This window comes from Ipomoea triloba, chromosome 9, assembly GCF_003576645.1.
Source record: "Ipomoea triloba cultivar NCNSP0323 chromosome 9, ASM357664v1".
Classification (NCBI taxonomy): domain Eukaryota; kingdom Viridiplantae; phylum Streptophyta; class Magnoliopsida; order Solanales; family Convolvulaceae; genus Ipomoea; species Ipomoea triloba.
Window position 1 is genome coordinate 8,877,054 of NC_044924.1, and position 27,929 is coordinate 8,904,982.

At 33.1% G+C, this 27,929-nt stretch overlaps 4 protein-coding genes across 4 annotated transcripts; 2 read left to right on the top strand and 2 right to left on the bottom strand.

Moving 5' to 3' along the window:
- Nucleotides 1–604: 604 nt before the first annotated feature.
- LOC116028842 lies at nt 605–1,892 on the top strand. Its single transcript, XM_031270670.1, has 2 exons — nt 605–1,320; nt 1,656–1,892. Exons 1-2 carry the CDS (start codon nt 784–786, stop codon nt 1,704–1,706), a joined length of 588 nt encoding a protein of 195 aa, XP_031126530.1. The 5' UTR covers nt 605–783; the 3' UTR covers nt 1,707–1,892.
- A 2,657-nt stretch (nt 1,893–4,549) lies between these two features.
- On the bottom strand, nt 4,550–6,998 carry LOC116029519 (the record flags this gene model as incomplete). Its single annotated transcript, XM_031271571.1, has 8 exons — nt 4,550–4,797; nt 5,175–5,239; nt 5,459–5,509; nt 5,955–6,020; nt 6,113–6,180; nt 6,558–6,648; nt 6,740–6,805; nt 6,897–6,998. Coding segments are annotated over 8 exons (558 nt in total), but the record flags the coding sequence as incomplete, so codon positions are not given.
- A 321-nt stretch (nt 6,999–7,319) lies between these two features.
- Nucleotides 7,320–11,710, bottom strand: LOC116030251. Its single transcript, XM_031272439.1, has 11 exons — nt 11,453–11,710; nt 11,301–11,357; nt 11,082–11,168; nt 10,262–10,360; nt 9,050–9,145; nt 8,892–8,957; nt 8,710–8,800; nt 8,266–8,333; nt 8,108–8,173; nt 7,612–7,662; nt 7,320–7,392 (listed from the first exon to the last, which is right to left on the bottom strand). Exons 1-11 carry the CDS (start codon nt 11,666–11,668, stop codon nt 7,324–7,326), a joined length of 966 nt encoding a protein of 321 aa, XP_031128299.1. The 5' UTR covers nt 11,669–11,710; the 3' UTR covers nt 7,320–7,323.
- Nucleotides 11,711–21,212: 9,502 nt separating this feature from the next.
- Nucleotides 21,213–27,231, top strand: LOC116030783 (glutamate dehydrogenase B). The gene is made up of 10 exons (XM_031273118.1): nt 21,213–21,231; nt 25,007–25,118; nt 25,214–25,327; nt 25,460–25,681; nt 25,757–25,831; nt 25,943–26,059; nt 26,144–26,394; nt 26,482–26,557; nt 26,659–26,745; nt 26,852–27,231. The coding sequence occupies exons 2-10, from the start codon at nt 25,011–25,013 to the stop codon at nt 27,035–27,037; spliced, it is 1,236 nt and encodes a 411-aa protein (XP_031128978.1). The 5' UTR covers nt 21,213–21,231; nt 25,007–25,010; the 3' UTR covers nt 27,038–27,231.
- Nucleotides 27,232–27,929: the final 698 nt, after the last annotated feature.

A 27,929-nucleotide genomic window follows, 5' to 3' on the forward strand; every position in this document is an offset into this window, starting at 1 on the left:
CGATGATATCGTTGGCCGTTTCACTGCTATCTTTTCACATTTTGTCTATCAAACATGTCACTCCAAAGTCCAAACAGACTCCCACAAGAAATCTCCACTAATTTTTCTTTTCTTTTTTCAGTGGTATTTCTTTTTACCATTTGCGCTAGCAGGAAAATGATGTTGTGAAGTCAGAATATCCTCTATAATTTACATTTTTCTAATCACTTTCTACAATCTTATATAAGGGAGTCTATTTTTTTTAAATAATAATAAATCTAAAAAGAATGAGAAATCTTTTTTAATTTTAAAACTTATATGTACATCAAACTATACAAGTTTTAACAAGTTAAAAAAGCGTAATTCACAAATTTTTGCCTAAATTAGATAGGTGGAGTGGGCTTGCCTTCGGAATAAACATAAATATTTAATAATTATTTAATTATGTAAAATTATGTCACATCATTAAAAAAATCTCTCCTATTCTTGTTTTGTTCCTGTTTATCTAGGTGACACCAAAGTAATCTAAATACAAATTCCTTAATTCGATTTTAACAATTTAAAGAAATATCTGGTTTCCCTAAAGTGGGACCCTGAGCACACTTGCCTTGTCATCTTTGGAGCTTGGAGGTGGATAATCTCACAACTCTCAACTTCACTGTCCCAAAGAGCAAGACAGACACTGGGGTACTCTTCTCTGAAATTGAGAACTTGAAAGCCACCATCTTCAGTGCAATAATTCAACACAAACTAACCAAAGATTCATTTCCCCTGCCTGCTGAGAGTTTTACAGATTCTCCATTGATGGATCTTGAAGGGTGGGAAATCTTACCAGACTATGGATTTCTTGAAATCCATGATGTTGATGGAGGAGGAGGCAAGAAAATCTTCTCCACAGAATGTTACACTGACTCCATCAACATCAACCATGAACTGCTCACTCTCCCAGTTGATGATCATGGTGTTGAGTCTCCAGTGGTATATGATCAGGCAGAGCAAGAAGTGTCTCAGGTTTTCTTCAAGAAGATGGAGGCTGAATTCGCGGGCACTGCAAAAATAGAGTCACCAAGATCAAACAGCAAGTCCTTTGTGCCCAAGATTGAGGTAGGAGAAGCTTACAGAAGGAAGGCCATGGAAGGTGATCAGATGGATGGTGGTGTTCATCAACAGAATGGAGGAGTCAAGATATGGAGGTGGAGCTTGAATGGAATTGGAGCTGTTTGTTCCTTTGGGGTAGCTGCAGCTGCTGCTGCCACTCTCTGCATAATTTTCATTGGAAATTCCCAGAAGCACAGGCACCAGAATCACAAACTCTGTTTCCAGATCTGCACTGATGACAAGGTTTGCAAATATTTTCCATCAAATTTCATTCAGAACCAAACCCAAAAAAAAAATCATATTTCCAGCAAAGAATCATAATATCATGTTATGATGTGATATATGAGAACCTGATTCCTACCCTTCTATTCCCCAACTTCATATCTGATCAGCAGAGAATCAAACAAGCTTAGTTGGTTCTTTTAATTTGTTCTGGATAAAACAAAGTAAAGCAGAGAATCAAACAAGCTTAGTTGGTTCTTTTAATTTGTTATGGATAAAACAAAGTAAAGCATATGCTGTTCAATGAATCAATTAAAGCATATGCTTTATCTAACACCACTTTTTTTTTGTTGAAGAGAATCAAGAAAGCAGTTAACCCTGCACCCAAGTTGGATGAAGCAAATTGAGGGAAAACAGGACTTTTCACTGTTCATCAGGTCTTGTGAATCCTTATTTTCCAATTATGCTATCTCAGTGTTTCATAAGATCCCCCAATGTAAATATGTAGAGAAACATTTTAAAACTGCTTCTACCTGGAATGTAAATATCCTTCATATTTTGCAGAAATTGAATATTGAAAATACTTTTCAATAGTTAGTTGTCAAGACAACAATCCTTCCCAGTCTTTATATCCAAAGAATATAATAGTTGATATTAGTTGAAAAGGTCAACATTATTAGCTAATCATAATCCTGTAAGGATAATATATTATTATCACAACTACTACTGGTAAGCATGAAACTTGAAAGGGAAAGAAAAAGACTAACCAAAAGGTAAAGAAATAATATTATAGTAAAGAAAATTTTATATTTACCATCTTTACATTGATCAGCCAGTTGAGTGTTGTGTTCGTAATAGCATCCTGTGGTAGCTATGCTTTGAGACACCCCTTAACTAGCAATTCCAGTGCAATTGAGTATATCATATGCTCAAGTTAAAAATAAAAGGATTTCCATGGCCAATTGGCCACAAACTAATTCAAGAAAAAATATATATTGTCTTGCCATAAAACAAACCCTAATTGCTACCCTGCATAATGCGCATTCGGTGTATTCAACGGCGATTCATTCAAACACGAACCAATATAACTAAGAACGAATGTTGTGAAAACGATTCTATGATATGGGAACAAAGCCGATATAGAAATCAATTATAATAAATATTACGAATATGTCCAAGGTACAATCCCCAAATTATTCAACAATATCAAAGAATTCATCTCAAAGCCCAAAACAGAAAACGAAACTCTCAAATATATATATTTCCTTTCAGAAATCTGAACGGACTAATCTCCAGAGCCATGGCCTATTCGGAATGCAGAAGAATAAATTGAGCGTTTTGAACACCAAATACATTGTATGTACTTCATAGCTTCACCAATTTAGAAGAGGAATCCGAATGCCAGAGCAACGGCGGAGGCGAAAGCGGCGGGAACAAAAGCGGCGGCATCGGAGGAAGGGCCGGGCGCCGGTGCAGGAGTATCAACTGCGGCAGCGCCTTGGACGGCGGAGAGCGCCACGAGAGCGACGACGAGAGCGGCGAAGAAAACTTTGGCGTTCATTGCCTCCATTTTTTTGTGTGAGTAATGGAATGATAGATCAGTCAAAATCTGTGAAGAAATAGAGAATTTCTGTCACAGAAGCAATGGAGGAAGAATGGGAATGGAATGGTGAAGGAGATGATGAGAGAGGAGGTTTATATACGGAGAGTGAAGGGTAGAACGGGCAGTGCGGTCCGAGAAGTGAAGAGAAGGCCGTTACCACAAGACATGCGTCTTTTGCTCTATCTTCTCCATTGATTTAGATGCCCCAACTGACCGACCGTTCGTTGAATCCTGACAGGGTGTCCCGCTTGCCTTACAGCTGTCGCCAACGGTAACATGCCCCTTTTTTCTATAATTTAATATTCCAAAACAATTATTTACGGCGCTACTCCAACCTATATCTTATAAATGACAACTCAACAGTAATAATCAATCTATTGTCTAATGAACGTTTTTTCATTAATTTTTTGGATATGAGAGAAAAAGAGGGGGAGGTGATAAAAGAGGGAGAATGGTGTGCTTTTATATTATTTTGAATTTTGAATTTTAATTTTTTAGTTTAAAAAAATAAAAGAAAAATGTGATCGAATTGTTGAAGGTAAGTATGTGTCAAACAAGCGCATGCTCTTCACATGCTCACTAGACACTTGAGAGTTGAGAGTGAACGCCAAGTCGCTAACTCACTTTGACAACTATTTTTTTTCCTTTTTTTTTTCTTTTTAAAGTCTTAGTTGGAAAAAAAAAAAAAAAAAGAAAAAAAAAAAAAACTTGAACAAAAAGCATCACCATTGAAGCATTGGAGGTGTCTTAGTTAAATATTTACTTTTGACATTAAAAATAAAAATAAAATAAAAAATAAAAAACAAAGTGGGTGAATGTAGACTAAGCCTCCTAAAAGATTTTAATTTGAACATCTACAAATTTTGAAACAAAAAGTCCAAAATCTAGTTAATCCAAAAGGTTTAACAAAAGTTTGAACCAAGTTTATACACAATTTGAATTATATGCTTTAGATTCAAAATCAATGTTATTAAAAATAATTTTAAAACCTTCAATATCAATTATACTCCGTATATAACAGTTTTCATTGCATTAAAATTAAAATCAAATCAATCAATATGGTATATATAACTTTAGGCTCTTTAAAAAAATTCCTATATCCACCCTGATTATACGGAGTCATTGCTTCTAATCAAATACTATAGCTAAATCAGTTAATGATGATATCCATGAAACAATGAATGATGAATTTCTCTGACAAGTAATAATTAGTAAATCCTAAAGTTTAATTATACGGAGCTACAATCTCATATGATAATCTATGCAAATTTTTTTTTTCTCAACTTCAAATAGTATTTGCAATCCTTCCAACGCTGAAAGAATTGCAAATACTATTTCAGTACCTTTTTATTAGAGTTTGAAAATGAGTTAGAATGGTAAGAAGGTCAAGAAAATAGTAATGAATTATAAATATTTGGAGTACGCTTTTTAAAATGAGAATTGTAAGGATAAAAATAAATTTTGTTTGATAGAACTTATAACTTATTCCAGTTCTTGAATATCTAAATTTTTTTAAAACATTCTTCACCTTCTGGTTCTGAACTGTACGTGTATTTTTTCTAAACTTTCTTATCCTCCCAGTTATAATGATGTTCTATTTTTGAACCAAAAAGGAATTACATAATGAGCACCTAAAACTCCATCCACTCATTCTGCAAAATTTCCATTCCTATTCTGGGAAAATCGTCTACAAGCTTTGTGCAATTCTATGTATCAGTTCAATAAACACAAGATGGGATTACAAATGTCAATAAAGAAGTAATACACCATATTTTCCTATCATATATCAGATGTTGTAAACTGGAAGATACAAATGCTGATGTGTTGAATCAAACATTCGAACACCTTAAGTCCTTGCAGCCTGAAGCATTTCGACAATCAGCATCTTTACATCCCTGCAAAATAGGTGTGGTGCAAAGGGATTAGTCTTGGGAGCCAAGCATAGGACCAAGGCCAACACTTCTCAACGTCTATAACAATGTCCATAAAAATCACCATTTGCAAAGGGATGCGTATTAAGTATTATTGTTATAAACCTAAGAGGTTGTAGCTAGATGAAATCTGTTGTGGGAAGTGTAAAAACCAGTGCATGACCATCAGACATGCCGTTTACATTATGCAATAGAAAGATAAAAGAAAGCAAAGCAAATGAGAGGCAACTGGAACGGACATGTCATCTTACTTTCTATCTACTGCTTGTCTAGGAAAGCAATAGAAAGATAAAAGAAAGCAAAGCAAATGAGAGGCAACTGGAATGGACATGTCATCTTACTTTCTATCTACTGCTTGTCTAGGAAAAGGAACCCGGAGCTTGAAAGTGCTCCCTTGATACCCAGCCTGAAAATAAATAAATACATACACACACACAGCTTAATCATCTATAAACTTCTAATTCTGAGGAAAGAAATATAATAACTGATCCCTACAACTGAACTATGTAACGTAGGAAAACCAATAGAATCTCAAAGTTCAAAAATCCCAAAGTTAACAAAGTCAACATATCAGGAACACCAACAGATCACCAATGGATATCAGGAAGATGGTAAATCACAACACCTTAACATTAAATCCAAGACTGTCCACATCCAGTATGTAAGCAAACTCCACCTGGGCAACAAAGTAAGTTTTTACTTTAGATGTACAGAAAATTTTCATAAAAAGAATACTATCAGATGCAGGCAATACACAGGGAAGAGAAAAGGATGAAGACACATGCTAGTATGCTACATCTGGTCTCATACTGTGTGTCAATGTCTCCCTTTCTCTCACAGATGAAAACACAAAACAAAGTCACATTAAGACTAAATAGCATCTCAATTATTAACCACTATTCGATCCAAGCATCAGAAAGCTGCCACTTCAGAACATATATCTGAGACTTATTAACATTATATGATGCCACTAGAAAGCATTTACTTTTGTTGTTATGAATATTATCCACGTCTTTACCAGGTAAATTATCTAAGTTCCACAACTACTATTAGACAATTGTAATCATGTACTAAATAGCAGATTCTATGAGAAGCTAAACACAAAGGAATGCCAAACTTACTGGAACAGATGTTGAGTGCTGCACAATTAGTTTGGTATCTTCTGTGTGGTCTTTATTCATGTGGGACTGACAAATTAAGGGAGCGGAATTAGATAGATTGCATTAAATTTAATGTACAAGTGATCTACATTATAGCAACAATCATTAAGAGGTAATACCGAGATTGGCTTAGAGAATTGGTAAATTGGATCTATTTTTGCAGCTCTGAATTCCTCTTTGCTGAACTCTGAAAGAAAGCAAAGAGAAAGAAAGATGCAATAATATTGGCATGAGTTTACTTCAATTATCTGTTTTCCATTCCATTCTCCGTTTTACAAATGTACAAGCTAATGTATTTCTCTAGTTAGTAAATGCAAATGCACACAGTAAAGGAGGACACACTCAGTTGAGATTCTACTTAAGTAGATTAAACTTTATTGGTTACTCATCTTCTAGGGTGAATGGGAAAGCAGGAGCCAGTTCAGACATTAGTCCATTACATAACATAGATTATCTCATAAAAAGGGGATAAGAAATGTCAAAGGTAAAGAAAAAGCGGAGGATGGTAAGTCATGAGATGGCTATTTAAAAAAAAAAAAAAAAAAAAAAAAAAAACCAACAAACCTCCGGATCCCAATAAAGCTGTTGCAACACCTGATAAATATCGCACAACCTTGGGTTCAATTCTAAGGAACTGGAAATCTCCAAAGTCAACCTTCACAAAAGAAAAACATCAAATGAAACAAGAAGAGGTGCTGATTATAAGACCATAATACTATTCAAGAAGTAAACAAACAAAAACTTACCCAGAATGCATCAGGATGCCTGGCCAAGTATGCAGCACGAACAGCATCTTTATCAGTCTCAGACACCTACATCTTAGAGCATAGCATTAAATATGTGGAACAGGCTAAGGTTCCCATAGAAAGAATGAACAGAAACCTGATAAAAGTGACAACTTACAGGAACAGCATCACCATGCACAATTATGACTAAATCAGTCCTATCCTCAGGATCTTTTGCCACAAGCAATGAGCATTTGGGATTAGCTAAGAGATCCTGAAATAGGATTCAGATTAAAATTCTTTTTTTTTTTTTAATGAAAATATATTCCAGAAAGGAAAGAAAAAGAATTCCAAAAGACTCAAGATATTGGCAACGCCAGCTAGTAGCTAGATGAAATCTGTTGTGGGAAGTGTAAAAACCAGTGCATGACCATCAGACATGCCGTTTACATTATGCAATAGAAAGATAAAAGAAAGCAAAGCAAATGAGAGGCAACTGGAACGGACATGTCATCTTACTTTCTATCTACTGCTTGTCTAGGAAAGCAATAGAAAGATAAAAGAAAGCAAAGCAAATGAGAGGCAACTGGAATGGACATGTCATCTTACTTTCTATCTACTGCTTGTCTAGGAAAAGGAACCCGGAGCTTGAAAGTGCTCCCTTGATACCCAGCCTGAAAATAAATAAATACATACACACACACAGCTTAATCATCTATAAACTTCTAATTCTGAGGAAAGAAATATAATAACTGATCCCTACAACTGAACTATGTAACGTAGGAAAACCAATAGAATCTCAAAGTTCAAAAATCCCAAAGTTAACAAAGTCAACATATCAGGAACACCAACAGATCACCAATGGATATCAGGAAGATGGTAAATCACAACACCTTAACATTAAATCCAAGACTGTCCACATCCAGTATGTAAGCAAACTCCACCTGGGCAACAAAGTAAGTTTTTACTTTAGATGTACAGAAAATTTTCATAAAAAGAATACTATCAGATGCAGGCAATACACAGGGAAGAGAAAAGGATGAAGACACATGCTAGTATGCTACATCTGGTCTCATACTGTGTGTCAATGTCTCCCTTTCTCTCACAGATGAAAACACAAAACAAAGTCACATTAAGACTAAATAGCATCTCAATTATTAACCACTATTCGATCCAAGCATCAGAAAGCTGCCACTTCAGAACATATATCTGAGACTTATTAACATTATATGATGCCACTAGAAAGCATTTACTTTTGTTGTTATGAATATTATCCACGTCTTTACCAGGTAAATTATCTAAGTTCCACAACTACTATTAGACAATTGTAATCATGTACTAAATAGCAGATTCTATGAGAAGCTAAACACAAAGGAATGCCAAACTTACTGGAACAGATGTTGAGTGCTGCACAATTAGTTTGGTATCTTCTGTGTGGTCTTTATTCATGTGGGACTGACAAATTAAGGGAGCGGAATTAGATAGATTGCATTAAATTTAATGTACAAGTGATCTACATTATAGCAACAATCATTAAGAGGTAATACCGAGATTGGCTTAGAGAATTGGTAAATTGGATCTATTTTTGCAGCTCTGAATTCCTCTTTGCTGAACTCTGAAAGAAAGCAAAGAGAAAGAAAGATGCAATAATATTGGCATGAGTTTACTTCAATTATCTGTTTTCCATTCCATTCTCCGTTTTACAAATGTACAAGCTAATGTATTTCTCTAGTTAGTAAATGCAAATGCACACAGTAAAGGAGGACACACTCAGTTGAGATTCTACTTAAGTAGATTAAACTTTATTGGTTACTCATCTTCTAGGGTGAATGGGAAAGCAGGAGCCAGTTCAGACATTAGTCCATTACATAACATAGATTATCTCATAAAAAGGGGATAAGAAATGTCAAAGGTAAAGAAAAAGCGGAGGATGGTAAGTCATGAGATGGCTATTTAAAAAAAAAAAAAAAAAAAAAAAAAAACCAACAAACCTCCGGATCCCAATAAAGCTGTTGCAACACCTGATAAATATCGCACAACCTTGGGTTCAATTCTAAGGAACTGGAAATCTCCAAAGTCAACCTTCACAAAAGAAAAACATCAAATGAAACAAGAAGAGGTGCTGATTATAAGACCATAATACTATTCAAGAAGTAAACAAACAAAAACTTACCCAGAATGCATCAGGATGCCTGGCCAAGTATGCAGCACGAACAGCATCTTTATCAGTCTCAGACACCTACATCTTAGAGCATAGCATTATAATATGTGGAACAGGCTAAGGTTCCCATAGAAAGAATGAACAGAAACCTGATAAAAGTGACAACTTACAGGAACAGCATCACCATGCACAATTATGACTAAATCAGTCCTATCCTCAGGATCTTTTGCCACAAGCAATGAGCATTTGGGATTAGCTAAGAGATCCTGAAATAGGATTCAGATTAAAATTCTTTTTTTTTTTTTTAATGAAAATATATTCCAGAAAGGAAAGAAAAAGAATTCCAAAAAGACTCAAGATATTGGCAACAGCCAGCTAGCCAGCATTAAGTACAAGCAAAGTATATTTAACACAATCAACAACTATATCATGTAAGAACCTCAAACACTCCAAACAGTGGTAGCAACAACTATATCATGTAAGAACCTCAAACACTCCAAACAGTGGTAGTCTTCAAACATGGCCTACTTGAATATATAGGGGGTATTTGGCAAATAGTTGTTAGTTGATAGCTGATAGCGGATTAACTTAGTTGATAGCTGTTAGCGGATTGGGTTAGCGGGTTTGACTAGCTGATAGCATTATCTAAATATCTAGTTGTAGTAAGATGTTTGGTAAATTAGTTATTAGTTGATAGCTAATTACATGCAAAATGACCTTTAAGAGTATGAGTGCATTATGTTATTTTAACCTATAATAATAATAATAATAATAATAATAATAATAATAATATTATTATTATTATTATTATTATTATTATTATTATTATTATTACAGAACTTATATTAAAAAAATATACATATGTTCACGGGCTTAGGAAGCCAGTGAACACTAATTGCCCCGTTGCTAATTAACTTCATGGTACTAGCACCCCGTTGTATTATGAGCCCCGCTGATGGGCTCAAGCACCCTGTTGCCTAGTACTGTGAAGAGACAATAAGAGTAACGGGATTGGCAGACGGGACTGCTGAACCCGTCCCTTTTAAAAAAACAAAAATTATTGAGGGGTGTTTTGGAGAAAATAATTTATTTTCTCAAAAAGCTTATCGAAAAAGCTGCTTTGAGCAGCTTTTTTAATTTTAGCGTTTTGGAGTAATAGGCTGTTACAAAAAGCTTATTAATCAAACACTTATATTGAGCTAATAGTGGTCAAACAAGCCAAAATTGGCTGATAAGCTATTTTACCAAACAGGGTCATAGGCCCAGGAAATTTGTAAGGTACTAAGGTATGATGACTTCACATTAGCAGAACAAGAAAATTTTTCAGAAACTGTCATCTGGCATTCTAGAAAAGTGAGAACTAAATATTGATTAAATCAAACCTTTGAATGAACTGCTAAGCTGCTGGTTGCTAATATTGGAGATCCATAGGCATCGCATGCAAAATCAACCATGGAACCTGATGGATATCCTTCATGTTTCTGCTAATAATAAACACATGTGAGTAAATATGTAAGCATAAATGCACTTGTGAAGAAACAGTGGAATAAAAAAATTATGCATGACTATGGCATTCAGCATTCTTATCAATTTAAGTGCTTAAAGTACTATTTGCAATAGTAGATATGCACTGTGTAGCGGGAAAAGCAATCATACAATTCTGAAAGTTAAATTAGATGTAATAAACAGCTATCAAGTACATTGAAGAAGGACGTGCAAAGTGACCATTCATATTCTCAAACACTTTTAGCCATACATGAGAGTAGTAGCCACTTCATATGTCTCTGACTCTCTTCTATCATCCTTTAGTTCATGTAAACAACAGATATGCAACAAGAGAAATAATGAGATTCGCCTATTGCATTGCATGGTCTACATATTATATGCATCCCAAGCTTTGTCAGAATTGAGCAAAGTTTGTCTCCCTTCACTAGGCATGGTAGAAAATGATCAATAGCTGACCATCACGCAAAACCACAACACTAATAGGGTGTCAAGCTCTGAAACATTTCTTTGATTCTATTCATTCAGACAACACCAATAAACCTAAAACCATTATTCTAACTAGACACAGCTTAACCACATATAACGCTTTGAAGTGATAATTTACTTCATCATTGATTTTTTTTTTCCCTGAATTGCATTCATTAATAGGGAATCATACAGACTAAATGCATAAGAGTTGCAACCGAAGAGGACGACCTGGGAGAAAGTGGAGAGCACTCCACGCAGACTGTAACCGAGAACAGTCCTAACTTCCTCTATAGGAGGCAGCCTTGCAGCTTTTTCCTGCCATATAAAACCGTAATCAATTCAACAAATCCTAATTAAAATTTTCCCCGGTGTGGCGATGTATATATGAATACACGAAATTCCTGATCAAACTAATCACTAAAAAAACACCATAGATTAAATCCATACCTGATGAACCTGAATTAACTGGAAAACATTCACTCCATCACCAGCATCACTCACACTCTAAATTTAAAATTGAAAAACGATATGCTTAATTAATGATTATGAAGCTAAATTTGATTAATAGCGAACATATATAGATAGAGACGTAGAGAAACCTGAGTAGGAATATTAGTAGAAGCAGCCATGGCGAGAGGAGGAAGACGAGGAGGAGGAGCCGGAGAGATGAGCGGGAAGAAAGGTCTGGACGGAGGAAGGTAGTTGAGGGGTGCATAATTGTAATTACGGAGATAATTAATGTGATTATTGTGAAATCCTGAAAATGGGTTGAAGCAGCAGCGGAGGGTGGAAGGAGCTCCAAGATGAACCTTCATCTTCACGGCGCAGAGAAATAGCAGGACACGTAATCAGACCCAACCTTTGAATCTTTATTCACCAGTAGGGGCTTCTATGTCATTTCAGCTGTAGTTTTATCCATAAATTCCATTTGCATCAGATTTATACAATTTGTCTAAAAATATGATAAATTTACTGTTTATTTCCTTCCAATTATAATATCGCGTTACAATGAAGAACCAACAATATTTACAACGAAAAGATTATAAGAGTTTATTAGAGTAGGTCTAACATATATCTTCAAATCGTGCACTTAAACTTTTCTCATATAGATGATTGATAATGGTGAGAAGTTGTAAAATGTTGATAAAAATGAGAATGTGTTTCCCTATGATTTTCTACAAGTTAGGTCATTTAACACAAATGATTTCTAGTCATTAACATTCAAATAATGATAATTTAAGAGTATCCTCATCTGTGTAAGTTTTTCATAATTTTTAAGGTGCCACGTAGGATAGAGGTGTGGGAAAAAAATGAAAAGCACAAAAAAGAAATACATATTGCAAGAGTAAAATTTTTTTTTATTTGTGGCAGGGGTTCCACAAACAAATTTATATACAGCGAAAATCCTTTCTTTTATTCGTGGCAGTGGGTTCCACAAAAAAACTTATATTTGTAAGAGTAAAATGTTCCTCTCACTTCTTTCTTCCACATAAGCCTAAAAGTGAAAAAAAAAAACATTAAAAAATGTAATTATTGGGATTGCTCTAAGCATTTACAAATACTATATTAATTACATATGCAATGTTCATTGAAGATCTAATATCATTGATTGAAAACACCTACCAAGGATCACTTGTGTCGTTCAAGGATTTGTCTCTTGAGATGTGTCATGCAATTTGTCGAGTGCAATGCAAAATCATTACCAAGAACATCGTAGAAGAGTTGGCACTTACTACTTTTTTCTTTTTGGATAAACCAAACTTTTATTAATAATAATTCAAATAAGAGTAAATAACATCCACAATGGAAGGGGGAGGTAATTCCTCCACTCCGTACAATCAACAATGAATACAACTTCTCTAGTTAGAATATGAGTTGTTCTATTTGCAAACCATTTAGCAAACATAAGGCACTTACCACTTAATCATCAATAAGAAAAGATAACTTATATTTGCCATTTTATTGAGGCCATCAAGATTAAAAAGGAAGATGATTTGGCCCCTACCACATAGATGAACCTAGAAGAAAAAGACACGACACCTATTAGAAAAAAATAACTTCCCATATGTTACTTAGTTGAAAATGCACATACTTATCTTTAATCTCATCCAACAAAATTCATGACCAAAGTTTTGACTTGCTCTTAAGCCCATTACACCACATAGCATCAAAACTTAGCATAAAACTTGAGTTAAAATTCAACGGTAAAAAATTATTGACATGTTTGTTGCATATGATCCTCTAAGCCAATATCATACAAGTAAATGAAGGAATTAAGGACAGAACTAATATTAATTACAAAAACATCCAAAATCTCGTAAACAATTCTCCGAATGCCCTCTGATTTTCCGCTGCTTTGCAACTCCATGAAACGGCCTGTTTGAATGTTCGTTTCAATACATAACTACTGCTATCATTCCGCACCGACTTTATCGCCGCTCTTCATCGCCCTGATGTTCCGCCACAGGTACTTTCCGCTCGCCATATCAACGAACACACACAGCCAATTCTGAACCATCGCAAGCAAATCGCGTTCCTGTTTATCTTCTGCAGCTGCTTTGTGCTGGAAGGTTGATGATGAGTCGTCGGAGACGGAGAATTCGTCTAGCTCCGATGAAGACCGCACAGTTCTCCAGGCGAAATATCCGGCCAACACTGCGGACAGGAACACCAGGATGAATCTTAGAGGACACATTATACTGATCTCTCTCTCTCTCTTTCTCTTACAGAAATTGATTGTTGAGATTTTTTGAAAGTGGTTGTGATTGTACTGGTAGTATAGCCAGACACTTTGCTTTAAATAAAGGCAATAATTTTCATTTTTTCTGAGGATTAGTTGCCAATCAACGCGTTTGGATTGTTGAATAAGGGTCAGAAAGGGACAGCTTTGGGTTTGAGCGTTTTGACATTTTCCCCATCGTGCTTTGGGTTAACGTACCAAGTCAAATTACAGCAAATTTCAACGACCAGCATCTATAGTGTGATATACTCGTAGATAAATAAATAATTTATTTCTTTCTTTTTAAGCATTAGCTGTAATGAACTTCCAGAAGTTTGTTGGGACTTTTTCGTTTCAATAAATAAATTCTAGGAACTCTTTATTTTGTTTTGGTCAACGAAGGAAATTTACAATTATATTTGCCTATTTGAGATTTGGGAGGAAAAAAGTCAAATATGGCATAAATCTCTAAGCGCGCTTGTTTTCCAAGCATGTAAATGCTGAAATCTCTAGTTATACTAAAACCCAACGTAACCCTCCCCACTTCTTTGTAGTGCAAAGGAATTGCCAAGATAGCCAACGAATTCCTTTACCCTCAGCTCCTTTCTATTGCAGCCCCATCAAAACGAATTCATGAGCCTCTCAATTTCATTGCACATCTCATTCAGCGACAAGACACGCCCTCGTAGCATAATAAGTAGGGATATCTTGAATAACATTTTTTAGTAAAAATTCCTGCTTTGTTCTTGATAACATTTTTCATTACTTCAACAATACTTCCTGTCTCGAGTGAATCCTAACACTTCCCTCTTTCTTCTACCCACTAGAGATTATATATCGAAATACCGATGGTCTTCTTCTGCTTCTTGAATACCCAAGATCTGACTCATCATTTCCCAAATTTCTTTCTTAGTATTTCTACTGAAATAAATAGATAACTTATCTTATCATAGCTTATTATTACTTGTCTAGGTTGTGACATACTCTTGCACTATTTCTTTCTGGTCCTTATGGATGTTATTTAACTCTTTTTTTTTTCTTTTTCTTTTTTTGAGATTTTGAAGAAGCAAGAAAATGGGCCACTTTCCCACTATGTCTTTATGCCTCCTAAGTAAATATCCAACAAACACAAACCAGGTTGGATCACTGGCTCATTGAAACACCTTATTGGGTTAGGTTAGCACCGGTATGGCGATATATGAACTTCGTAATTCGAAAAGAACAAAACTCACCTACGAATACGGAGGTGTCAATTCACTTTCACCATGTAATCAAATGAAAGTAAAAAATTTTAGGGATTATACTGAATGTAATTAATACTGATGATGTCAATTAACACCACAAATCTTTTCATAACCTTTTATATCTCATTATAATAATATTTTTATTTTTAATATTTAACTATTAATTACCTTAAATTTAAATTTAACTTTTTGGATCAACTGAAGTCAGTTAAAATGCTCCCACTTATAAAATTGTAAAATTTGGTGAAATGTTAAACAAGTGGAGATATTTTGGACCAAATTTATCTACCTTAATTGGCCATTGCAAATTATATGCAAGTGGACCATATATGAACCACAGATAAATATTCATTTTTAGTATATTGAATGTTTACTTTTAATGTACTGAAAATTCATTTTTGAGTAATATATCAAATACTAAACTTTAATTACACGTTTTCAAAAAAAAAAAAACTTTAATTACACAAAAAATAAATATTCAATATATTAGAAATCAACCTTCAATATAAAATAAAAATAAATGATTTCATTAGTTCGCCTTGTCCATGGTATAAATGTATAATGGTCCAATTGCCGTACTTGGGTGCTGGAAGAATCAAATGCAGAAATGGATAACATGCATCAGAATAATTATCTTTTAAAGCACACTTTTCATATGAAAAATGGTATGTATCATCACAACAAGTACGAGCCGGGTTTACTTTATTTTTCTATTCTTCATCTCTTTAATTTTTATTTTCAAAAAATAATAATGTTATAAATTATGCTATTATTAATTATTGAGTAAATAATTATATAATACTATTAATAAATGTAATATGAATTAATGAAATAGATAGATGATGGCAGCGACGTGACGCTAGAGATGGAGGACGGAGATGTTGGCCTGTAGAGGGATGCAAGATGGAGACAGAGGTTGGAGAAGGAAGATGTGCAACGAATAAAGATTAAAGAAGAAAAGAAAAGAAAGAAAAGTAGGGATTTCATTTCTCTAATTTGTAAGTGGTTTTTTAAAATTTAAAAAAAAAATGAAGAATGTGAATTGAATTTTTATTGTGTTTCAGAAAGTGAGTCATTTCTCATGTTAGTAAACTTAAGCAAGATCCTAGAGCACAGCTCATCGTATTAGTAGTGACTTGATCGACTAGCATGTCGAATAATGATGGGTAGGGTAAGGTCTATGATTGACAAACTAGGAAGTGTAAAGCCAAGTTAGAGCTAATGTGCTACCTGCTAGTGGGTCTTGTCGAGTAGCCTAACCCACCGTCTCTCTGAACCAATAGGAACACACCACGCTGAATTAACTTGCCACCAACCACCTTTCCACCATATCACTAGTTAGGACTAGAGCCATAAAAAAGGGCTTTGCCCGCTGGGTTGGCTCACCCTGCCCCCTACTTAGGTAGGGATGGATTTAAAAAATAGCAGCCCGCCAAAGCCTTTTTAATTAAAAAAAATAAAAAAATATAGATATATAAAATCTAAGTATTCTAATTTTTAAAAACGCTAGGTTCCTAATCGTCGCCTCCATTCAAAGCCCAACACAAAGCACTACTATACGCCACTACAATAGCATTATCGGTCTCTCCAGTGTTCACTCTCCCTCTCCACAGTCCAAACTCCAGTTGGCAACCCCGGCCACCTCTGATCTCCCAGTCTGTCAGACGGCAGACACCCAGTTGAGGGACAAATCTCACTTACTACCACTCGTTTATTATACTAACCCTTGTAATCGTAATCGATTGGACAATTCTAGATTCCTAGACTGACCAATTGTGTTGTACTCAAACCATTAATATATTCACACCTCTGGATTTTATACAGTATCTAATTTCGAACCTCTTGAATAGATATACACTATGCAAAACCTTTTTTTTTTTTTTGTTACACATGTCTTAATGCACTTATTATTCTTTTGTAAAGAACACATATCTAACTAAAACAACAAGAAATTAAAATATTCAAATTGGTTTCTTTTGTAAAGAACACATATCTAACTAAAACAACAAGAAATTAAAATATTCAAATTGGTAATCAAATATAAAATGTTTAGATTACTTAACATACAAATTCGAATACAGCAGCTAATTAAAACCCGCAAGAAAATGCCCAGACAGGCAATCAAATCTAACATCATTGTATCACACTATCACATAACAGGCCAATTGGAATATCAATCCATGCAAGATCGTTTGGCGTGCAAATGCAAAGCGGTTTAGGATTCGACATATCATCTCATGTACTCCGACATGTACCACATTTTGTTACCAACAACTTATTATATATAGCTGATTTGGTTCATAGAAAATAATTCAGAATGAATATAATAAAATTTAATTTTATTAAAAAATTAGTAAAAAATTGATTCTACTGTTTGGTTAGAGAAAAATAAATTATTATAACTATTTTTTATACTATAAATATTGATTCCATTATTTTGATTGGATTTTGAACTATAAAGAATAATTAATATAAAGACTAATATGTCCCTAGACAATAATAATGATAATAAAAATAATAGTAATTTATAAATTAAAATTTTATAAATTTAAAATTTCTAAATTAAAATATTATAATTATATATTTTATTATAATCATATAATAAATATTATAGCAATATTTAAATATGCTTTATTTGATAACTTTCATCTCCAATTCTCCAAACCATTATCAATACAATCTAGCTAGTTATATGAGAGTAGTTTGGTCATTGAACTTTGTTCTCAAATGTCATGGGAAAAAAATACCAAGAGTTTTTTTTCCTTATATTTGAGGAATTCAAATTTCTTCGAAAAAAATAAAATAAAAATTCATGAACCAAACAAAACATAATTCAATTTTTCTCCACTTTTAAAAATTTTAGTTCCTAAAAAAAATCCAACAAGCCAAACACCCCCTATAGTATTGAACAATAGTTTTGCAATTGTTATACCATCGACCAGAGTTCATATTGCATTGTGAACCTTGATATAAAAATTTTGCACCTTCCGTTGACACATTTTCTAAGTTAACAGTTTTTGTACATGTAAGCAAGTAATTTGATAATTGCTAACATATAATAATAATAATATGATAGTTACATGTATATGCACTGTCAACTGTATATACAGAATGTGTATATTACAAATACATAATCTGAAAGTTATTTTTGAATTCGGAGCTACGGTAATACAAGGTAGACCCATGTCCATGGTATAATTTGTGTTTATATTGCTGGTTCAGATCTAGAGCTGAGGAAACATATATACGTAGGTAGGTAGTACTCCGGATAAGGAGAATCTTTAATTTTCTGGTGATTTGATGGCATGTATGATGTAAGCGTTAATAGATTCTGAGATGGAATTCCACACCTCAATTAAGATTCCTCCCCTGGTGGAATATAATTTTTGAAGATCATTCTATTCATTAATGGATTATTATGGGTCCAAAGATGAAAGAACAATGCTTTTATTCACAACTTTTAGCCAACTTGAAATTAAAGTTGACATTCACCATTTTGTTTTGTTTGTTGAGTATATAAGAGACTACGATTCTCTAAAATATACATATATATTTTCTGTTGTATATATATATAGGTTTAAACTCTCGATTTCATCTGAAAATGTACCAAATTACCAATGTCGTCTATCTTATAAATTTTTAAATTTTTAATTTGGACCTTATTGAGTTATGACACATGTTGCACTGGTTTTCTGGAATATTATTGAAGAGAGAGAGTGGTGGTGTTTGTTAATTGACACTAGGAATAGCACTGCTAGATGTGTGCCTGCATGCATGGTTGCGTTCCATCATCACTCTTCCATAAGCAAAAAGAGGGGATGAAAAATCAGTACAACTTCAGTCAAGTTGGTCAAGCAACTGATGGTTTGATAATCACGAAATTCTATGTTCGACGCTTAGTGGGAGAGGGCAGGTCTATTAACTTTCTTAGTTTGAGTCGATCAGCTATATATGCGTAATTTAAGTTATTCCCGTCATTAAAACTTTCCTAATAATGTTTTTAATCGTCAATATATCATTGCTATATACAATATTTAAGAAAAAACATATAATTAAGAGTTTAATAAAACAAATGTAAATTAATAAATCATATGCCAAAATTCATGTTTGTGACAAGAATATTTAAAATACAAAATAATACGTAGGTAAAAAAAATCACTAAATCATTAAATTAATTAGATACTCAAAAATTAAAATTAAGTTTTTTGAGTACTACTGACTCTGTTATAATGCAATATTAAAATTAGATATTTTCTTAAATTACTGAGACTGCAATCGACGTCACTAGACCACAAGGTCTTGACAAAAATTTAAAATTAAGTTAAAAAAATATCATCTAGACTCAACCACAAAGAATTTGTTTGGCATACATTTCACACCCTACTTTGTTGGGGAGTGTTTTACATCATTATCTTGTCTAATTGACAAAAGAGATAAATTTCTTATATTTATAAGAGAGACTTTTTTACATGGTGTTAAAAAGAATAATTACATAATTGAATAAATTTTGTACATTCTTAGTTACACAGAAAAAAGATTGAGAAACTTTTAACATGGTACTAAAAGGAATAATTACGTAATTGAATAAATTTTGTACATTTTTAAATATTCATAAAAATGAATCATGACTCTTAGACGGGATTTATTTTTCATAATGTCACGGGATTAGATTGCTTGTTAACTCAAATTTTCTAGTCAAAAAGTTGTACCAAACATGGAATAAATTTCTCATATTTTAAATCCTCAGGAGGCCAAATGACATCTAACATCCTCTTTCCCTAATCCATGTTTAAATTGAAGGGCAAAGTGTGAGGTCATTGGAATTTTTTTATTTTTTTTTTTAGTGTAATTGGATCGATCCGTAATCAAATTTCCTAATGAATAAAAGTGAATAGTGAATGTATAAATATTTCATTTCAAAATGGAGCAAATATTTTATTAACATAGTAGTATATTGTTATAAATGATTAAGAGCCAAAGACCTTGTGGTCTAGTGGCACCCGGTTGCACCCCATATGGGAGGAGTGGGTTTTGTGCTTCATTTAGTTGAAAAAGTAGTTATGAACAGATATTACATTGTAACAAAATTAATAGTAAAAAAAATGATTAAGGCCTTGTTTGGTAAATAATCAGCTTATCAGTCAATTTTGACTTATTTGACCACTATTAGTTGTTTGGTCAATAAGCTTTTTGTAACTCTAAAATGCTAAAATTCAAAATGCTACTCAAAGCAGCCTTTTCAATTAGCTTTTTGAAAAAAGAAATTATACCAAACAGCTATCAGCTAACAGCTAATCTATTAAACAACTTTCTACAATCAGCTAATATTATCAACAAATCATACTTTCTAACCTAAACAACTAACACAATCAGCTAACAGCCATTTACCAAATAAGGCTAAAGAAAAGATAGAGCGAGTAAAATGGTTAAAATGTGGGCATGTGAGAAATGAGAATGGTGTCGGACTCAACCGAATTCGCTCCTTTTACTGTTCTTTTCTCCTTCATCGAACAAACAAATGTTGTGCGCTTTCTAATGGAAGATGACAATGTTGATACGATGAGATCACTTCCATCGATTCCACTAATAATGTTGGAAAATACACCCTTTTTTTTTCTTTTTTTTTTTTATCAAAATGTTAGAAAATACGCTTAAATTCTCAAATTATATTCTCTACTCTTACGGTTTCACACAAAAATTTAATATTGACACTTTCTGAGACCCACAGGGAATGAAAATAACTTATCTATCTTAGCACGTCAGGAAGTAAAAGTGATGGAATATAAAATGAGAGTTTATATAGTAGAACTCAATAATGTTTTAGGTTGAATAGCATTACTTTTAGTTATTAGCTTAATTAATTATATTTACTTTACAAGAGAAGTAGTATTTTTTTTTTGTCCTTGGTACAGAGAGAAGGGTATTTAAAAATTGAAATACCGTATTTTTTTTGAATGCTATTGACTCCGTTACATCAAACATGTGACCTCTCACTTGGAAGAGTTACAGCTATGCCGCTGGACTACAAGACCTTTGGTGGGAAATACCTTAGCATTTGAAAAGAAAAATAATTTATCATCAAATTATATACCTTAGCATTTGAAAAGAAAAATAATTTATCATCAAATTATATAGGGAGTAATTGATACGGCATTGAAATGACAGCTGCACTGACGTCTACTGTGGTTGTGTATTTATCCGGAAACTATCTGGCCCCAAGATTCCGGGGAAAGAATTGATTCTGATTCTTGGGGTTTTTTTTTTTTTTTTTTTCTTATTTTTTTATGCATATTTGTTGATATATTTTATATATATTGGACAGAGAGGGAGTGTTTTGAGTACCAAAACCTGCAACTTATTCTGCTTGCTTTAAGCTTCTTGCTGGCGGAGTTCAAGATATCTACACTCTAATCAGGTATTTATTTATCGTTATGGCTCTCTTTGATAACATAGTTAGCTTTTCAGTCAATTTTAATTTATTTGGCTGTTACTGACTGTTTGACTTGATTAAACAATATATAAGTGTTTGATTAATTAACTTTTTTAACAACTTATTACTCTAAAATGTTAAAATTAAAAGAAAATTCTTAAAACAATTTTTTCAATTTTACATGTAATAAATTATCAGAGTACAATCAGCTAATGATATCAATCTTTGCATTCTTTGGTATATTTTATTTGAGAACTTTTAAAATACTCTATTATTAAGCATAATCCTAATCCAAATCCTGGTGGGGAACTGGGGAATGTCTATGAAAGCTTCTTTTATGCGTAGGACCCGATTTTTATTGAATACAATTTTAGTCCCTTCTTTGGGGGTTAATTAAATTACTCTAATTGAGTAATTGTAGAGATTAATCAAGAGTTTGTTGCAAAAGTTCAACAAATTCTAAGTATAAATTCTTCTCACATGTTACTAGATCCATATATTACGTTAATTGGGTTCGCGCGCATTATTGTTTTATAATCTACCTAAATAAAAATAAACAAACAATAGTTATATCGTGGACTTATTAAAAAAATTTCCCTTCTTAATTTTGTCTATTTTTCTTTTTGTACAAATAAAATTTAATGTATAAAAATATATCATTAAAAACTCTATTTGAAACTTTTTAAATGACACATTTTTTCACTTTTTAAAATAAATCTAATGGTAATTTAGGTATATAAATTTAGTTGATAAAAGTCATTTTAAAAAAAAAAAAAAAAGAACAAAAGTCATTATTGTAATTTTATAAATTCACTACTATAAATACATGTGTACATATATTTACTACTATTGGTGCCATTTTGATTTACCTATAGTATTATTTTTATGAACTTGGTGGTGGATCCTATTTCACGATATAATTTATCATAAATTAAAAATTTTAAGCAAGTTAACGTTGAACATTAATATATTCACACACAACGTTTGATACATCATCGATGTAGTGCTATATATCAGGAGTAAATTACAATGTGTTACAATAAAGTCAAATATTGACTGGCTCCTTTTTTACAAATATCATATTGGATCTCTTACACTAAATATCAATCCTTGGGATTGAAATGGTGTGCAAATTAAGCCCCACATAATAATTTTAATAAACCTCATATTGTAATCCTAGTCGATCAAGGATCAAAAAGAATTAAGAGGGTGTATTCAATCATGACTTTCATATACTTTTAAAGATTTTTACAAACTTTAAAAGTTTAGTGGTATTCAATTTAGACTTTTCAGAACCCTTTAAAAGTATACTAATATTCGATTCAGTCTTTTATACAGTCTTTAAAAGTCTACTGATATTCAAAAAGTTATTAACTTTCATAGACTCTGTCAGAATAGGATTTCTGTAGACTTTTTCTTCATTAATGTAAATAGATAAAATCTAACCCTTTAACCCCAAACTTTTCAACATTCTCTACAGACTTTTATTCCTCTATCTAAACTAGACAAATTTTTTATCAATTTTACGGTACGTTTCAAACCTTTAATAAATATTCATATACTTTGCTACAAAAAATTATTATTTGTTGATGTTCTGAACAAAAATTTTTGCTACGAACAATCGCATCAAAAAATAATTGCTGCGACAGCAAAAAAAAAATTAAAAAAAATACTGCAATCGAAGTAAAAAATCTGTTGTGAACAAGCTGCTGTTCGCAACATAAATTTCCTGCTGCAAAGCATAATTAATCAAATTATATTACTGAACCAAAATAAAGAAAGCCTTGTATATATGTGCGAAAACACATAAAAATAGATACACATTTATATGTGCAGAATTGATCTAATTATATATATATTAGCAAGTTGCTACCTATTTTGATAATTATATTACTTAAAATTAGATATTACTTAAAATTAGTTGTTTCATTAGTTCAAGAAATATTATTATTGGTTATATTCATTGAAAATTGATCATATTTTCTTTATGTATAATATACCCTATTTTCGTGACAATTAATAATTATTTTTTATTTTTATTTTTTACAATGCATTAATTTATTTATGATATATAAAAATATATTTTTTAGAGAAAACTATAAATAATATATTAATAAAAGTTATGGAATGTTTGTGAGAGATTTAGAGTTTTAATAACTTTTGTAGACTTTTTAATATAAAAAAGTTTTTTAAAAGTCTATAAATATTTGTCTTACATATATTTATAAATTCTTACAAAGTTAATAAAAGTTTAAAAGAATATAGGAAAGTTTACAAAAACTCTACAAAAGTCAATTAAAATCCATCATTTCAAAAGCTTTTAAAAGTTTTTAAAAGTCTTGATTGAATACACCCCCTCTAAATCAAACATAAATGTACATATATTAGTTTATCTTTGACTGAAGTTATTTTTAATCCAATTTTTCATAATATTAAATTTAGCATTAATATATAAAATTTATATATTTAGAAACTACATTAAAAGTACTATTAAACACAAAAAATTAAATTTAAAAATAAAAAAAAATTACTAAAAAAAATAAGCAATAAAGAAATAATTGATTTGACTAATAAATATTAAATAGGACAGATAAAATGGGACAGATTGAGAGTATTTAATACGGAGTATATATATAAGATCTAATTATCATTTTCTAAATTTTGATTGAAACAAACCTATCATTCAATTGTAAATCCGTTTTAAATCATCATAAATGCTTAATTATGTTAATGTTGAAAATATTAAGTTTCATATACAGAATTAAGGGGTAACGTTGGAATTTTCAAGATTTCATAAATTTTCATTTAATGATGATAAGATTTGGCTGCTGCCTGTTGGAGGTTCAAATGGGGAAGGTCAAATCCAAGATCGTTCTTATCCCCACAAATCCACATTCTATAATTGCCCATTTTTTAATACTAAAAAAAAACAATTTAAATTAAGTTTGTCAGGCTATTCATTTAATAATCACACTGTTATAAATTTGACTTTCAAAAGAAATGGCCTATTAGACTGATTGATTTAAGCCGATCAGATATGAATAACCTAGACTTTACATTATTATAGTCATTTACCGGCTAGGATCACAAGATGAAATACTCCTAGGACTTAGAGTAATGGTTTGTCGCTTGACTTGATGTCGCCCATTATGTGCATATGAAGACTAAGATTTGACTGATTGACTGATTGCACGACTCAAGATTTACTTATGCAATTACTCTAAGGACAAGATCTTGTGGGCTTAAAATTAATCTGCAAAACTCGAATCACCTGAGTATTAAAAAAAAAAAAAAGTAAAAAAAAAAATGTGAAGAATGGGAACCGAGAATGTGGTCTAGATTCACATAAACATAGATATTATCGGTCAAACCAATTAGAAATTAGAAATAGTACTAGTAGTAGTAATTAAATGGCATTCATTAAACTCATACCCTCTAATAGGGGGAATGAATCAATGAATAAAGTATAAAGATTATTTTCTACAGGTTATGTTTCTTGACTTTTGGGGGGGTTTTTAACATGTTGAACTAGGCAGCCATGTTCTTTTATACAGATAAGAAAAATTATGCAACTACCACATGCCAAATACTGAGATTGTATAAATTTTTTCATTAGTGTTGGCACCTTGCTGGAAACTTTATCTAAACTTTGATTTTCTGGCCTATAAATATGGATAGAGACAGTTGCTTACCAGGGCATCTCCATTGACTCATTTCCATCTTCTTCCTCCATCTGCTTCTGTGCTGAATTCTTGTTCAGGATCATGAATGCCTTGGCTGCTACCAACAGGAACTTCAAGCTGGCAGCGCGGCTGCTGGGTTTGGATTCGAAGCTCGAGAATAGTTTGCTCATACCATTCCGCGAAATCAAGGTGCTTTTCACAGTTTTGCTTCATTTCACTCACCACAAAGTATGTGAAAAGATGAATGTGGCTTGTGTTTGTGACCTGTTGAACAAATTTTGCAGGTTGAGTGTACAATACCAAAAGACGATGGGTCGTTGGCGAGTTTTGTGGGGTTTAGGGTTCAGCATGACAATGCTAGAGGTCCCATGAAAGGAGGGATCAGATACCATCCCGAGGTAATATAATTCTTGGATTTGGTTGTTCCTAAAGGGACTGAAATCAACATTCTGTTCTGATATCATGCTTGATGGTCAATTTGGTAGAGGAAAGTTTCAGGTGTTCATACAAGGTTGTTGTGTGTAATGCAGGTTGATCCAGATGAGGTGAATGCCTTAGCACAACTAATGACATGGAAGACAGCAGTAGCCAACATACCGTATGGTGGAGCCAAGGGCGGGATAGGATGCAATCCGAGCGAGCTGAGCTTGTCTGAACTGGAACGGCTCACTCGAGTTTTTACTCAGAAGATACATGATTTGATAGGCACCCACACAGATGTCCCAGCTCCTGATATGGGAACAGGTCCACAGGTACATATATATCTGAACATCTTATGTTTATGTCGTAACTAGTTCGAAATGATTAAACTCCATCCATGTGTGCAGACAATGGCATGGATTCTGGATGAGTACTCGAAGTTCCATGGCTATTCACCTGCAGTAGTAACAGGAAAACCTATTGTAAGTGCACATAACAAACAGACAAAAAAAAAAGTGAAATCTCGAGTTTCTTTCTTTGTTCATGCCATGTTTTCAGCTACATTTTCTCTAATGGGAATGGTTGAACATCAGGATCTTGGAGGCTCTCTAGGTAGGGATGCCGCTACAGGGAGGGGTGTTCTCTTTGCAACAGAAGCCCTGCTCAACGAGCATGGCAAGAGCATTGCCGGGCAGCGCTTTGTTATACAGGTATGGCTGTACCTACAATCCTGTAGGGGGGGGGGGGGGTTGATTCATTGACATTATAATAGATCGGTGTTTCTGTTAACACAGGGATTTGGTAATGTTGGCTCTTGGGCTGCTCAACTGATCAGTGAACAAGGTGGAAAGATTGTTGCTGTTAGTGATATCACTGGTGCCATAAAGAACAACAATGGGATTGACATACCAAGCCTGATGAAACACGTGAAGGAGAACCGTGGAGTCAAAGGTTTCCACGATGGAGTTGCAATAGATCATAATTCAATATTGGTTGAAGATTGTGACATCCTCATCCCAGCTGCCTTAGGAGGCGTGATTAACAGGTTCTTCTTCTGTACCTAAAAAAAAAAAAAAAATTCTCGTAAAACTGCAGCCATGGTATTGATCATCTGAGTTAATTTTGATTCAAGGGATAATGCAAAAGACATCAAAGCCAAGTTTATCATTGAGGCAGCTAATCATCCAACTGATCCTGAAGCTGATGAGGTTAGTACTTAGCCACCATCGAGGTTTTACTATATCTCAGAGCCACTGATCAAGAAAGTTGTAGCAAAACCACATATGTTAACTGTCTGAAATATTTTCAGATTTTATCGAAGAAAGGAGTTGTCATTCTGCCAGACATATATGCAAATTCAGGTGGAGTCACTGTCAGTTATTTTGAATGGGTTCAGGTAATGAACTAGGTGTGAATTATCGGCAATTTATTGTTCCTAGTATTCAAGGTTTACATTGCTGTTAGTAAATAGTAACATTCTGATTTAACTGGGATAACTACAGAACATTCAAGGCTTTATGTGGGATGAGGAGAAAGTGAATGCTGAACTGAAGACATATATGACCAGAGGTTTCAAGGATGTGAAGGATATGTGCAAAACCCACAACTGTGACCTCCGTATGGGCGCTTTCACTCTAGGTGTTAATCGGGTTGCCAGGGCAACACTTCTGAGGGGATGGGAAGCTTGAAAAGCGGATGCATAAATTCATAATCACCGCTTTTTTCTTGAATAAAGGAAGGCTCCAAGAATCCCTCACCCTCTACCAGTTCTGATTCATTCCAAACTCTGCAATACAGTTCTGGCAAACGCCTCTTTTTTGTGTTTGACAATGTAACATGTTTCTTTCTTGTTATGATTTATATATTCCCCTGGATTTCTAAATCTTCGAGTATGAGCTATTATGCAGTTTATAAATCTGCATTAATGAAAATTTAAAAATGGCTGAGGCAAACAAATTCACGGGACACACAAAAATGAAGAACTTCTACCAAGCTAATTGCTAATTTCATTGAAGAAGCAAAGATGTTTGCCAAAACAAGAAAACATATAGGGTCATAAACCTACAATATCCCGAGGAACAAAAGCATCAAAAATCTAGTAAAGCTTTATAGTCTACACTCTACATCATCACGAAGGGTGTGTTTGGTAACCCGGAAAATGATTTCCGGAAATCATTTTCCGGACTTTTGGTGTTTGGCAACATCCGGAAAATGTGGTCAACGGAAAACATTTTCCGTTGACCATGGAAAATGACCTCCGGACAAAAAATTCGGAAGTCATTTTCTGGAAACGGAAAATGGCTTCGTGCGACGTTTTTTTGTAAAAAAATATAAAATATTTCTAATTTCTAATAAATATTATTAGTTTATATATTTTTATATTTTAAATAAAATAATAAAAATATATAATTATACATTTCTACTCATTTTCCGGAAAATGAACCAAACACACACAACCAGTTTTCCAGAGTACATCCAAACACCGAAAATGAACTTATTTTCCGGAAAATGACTCATTTTCCAGAAGTCATTTAACTGCTTTCCAAACACACCCTAAATATCCATTAGTCTGAGTAGTTA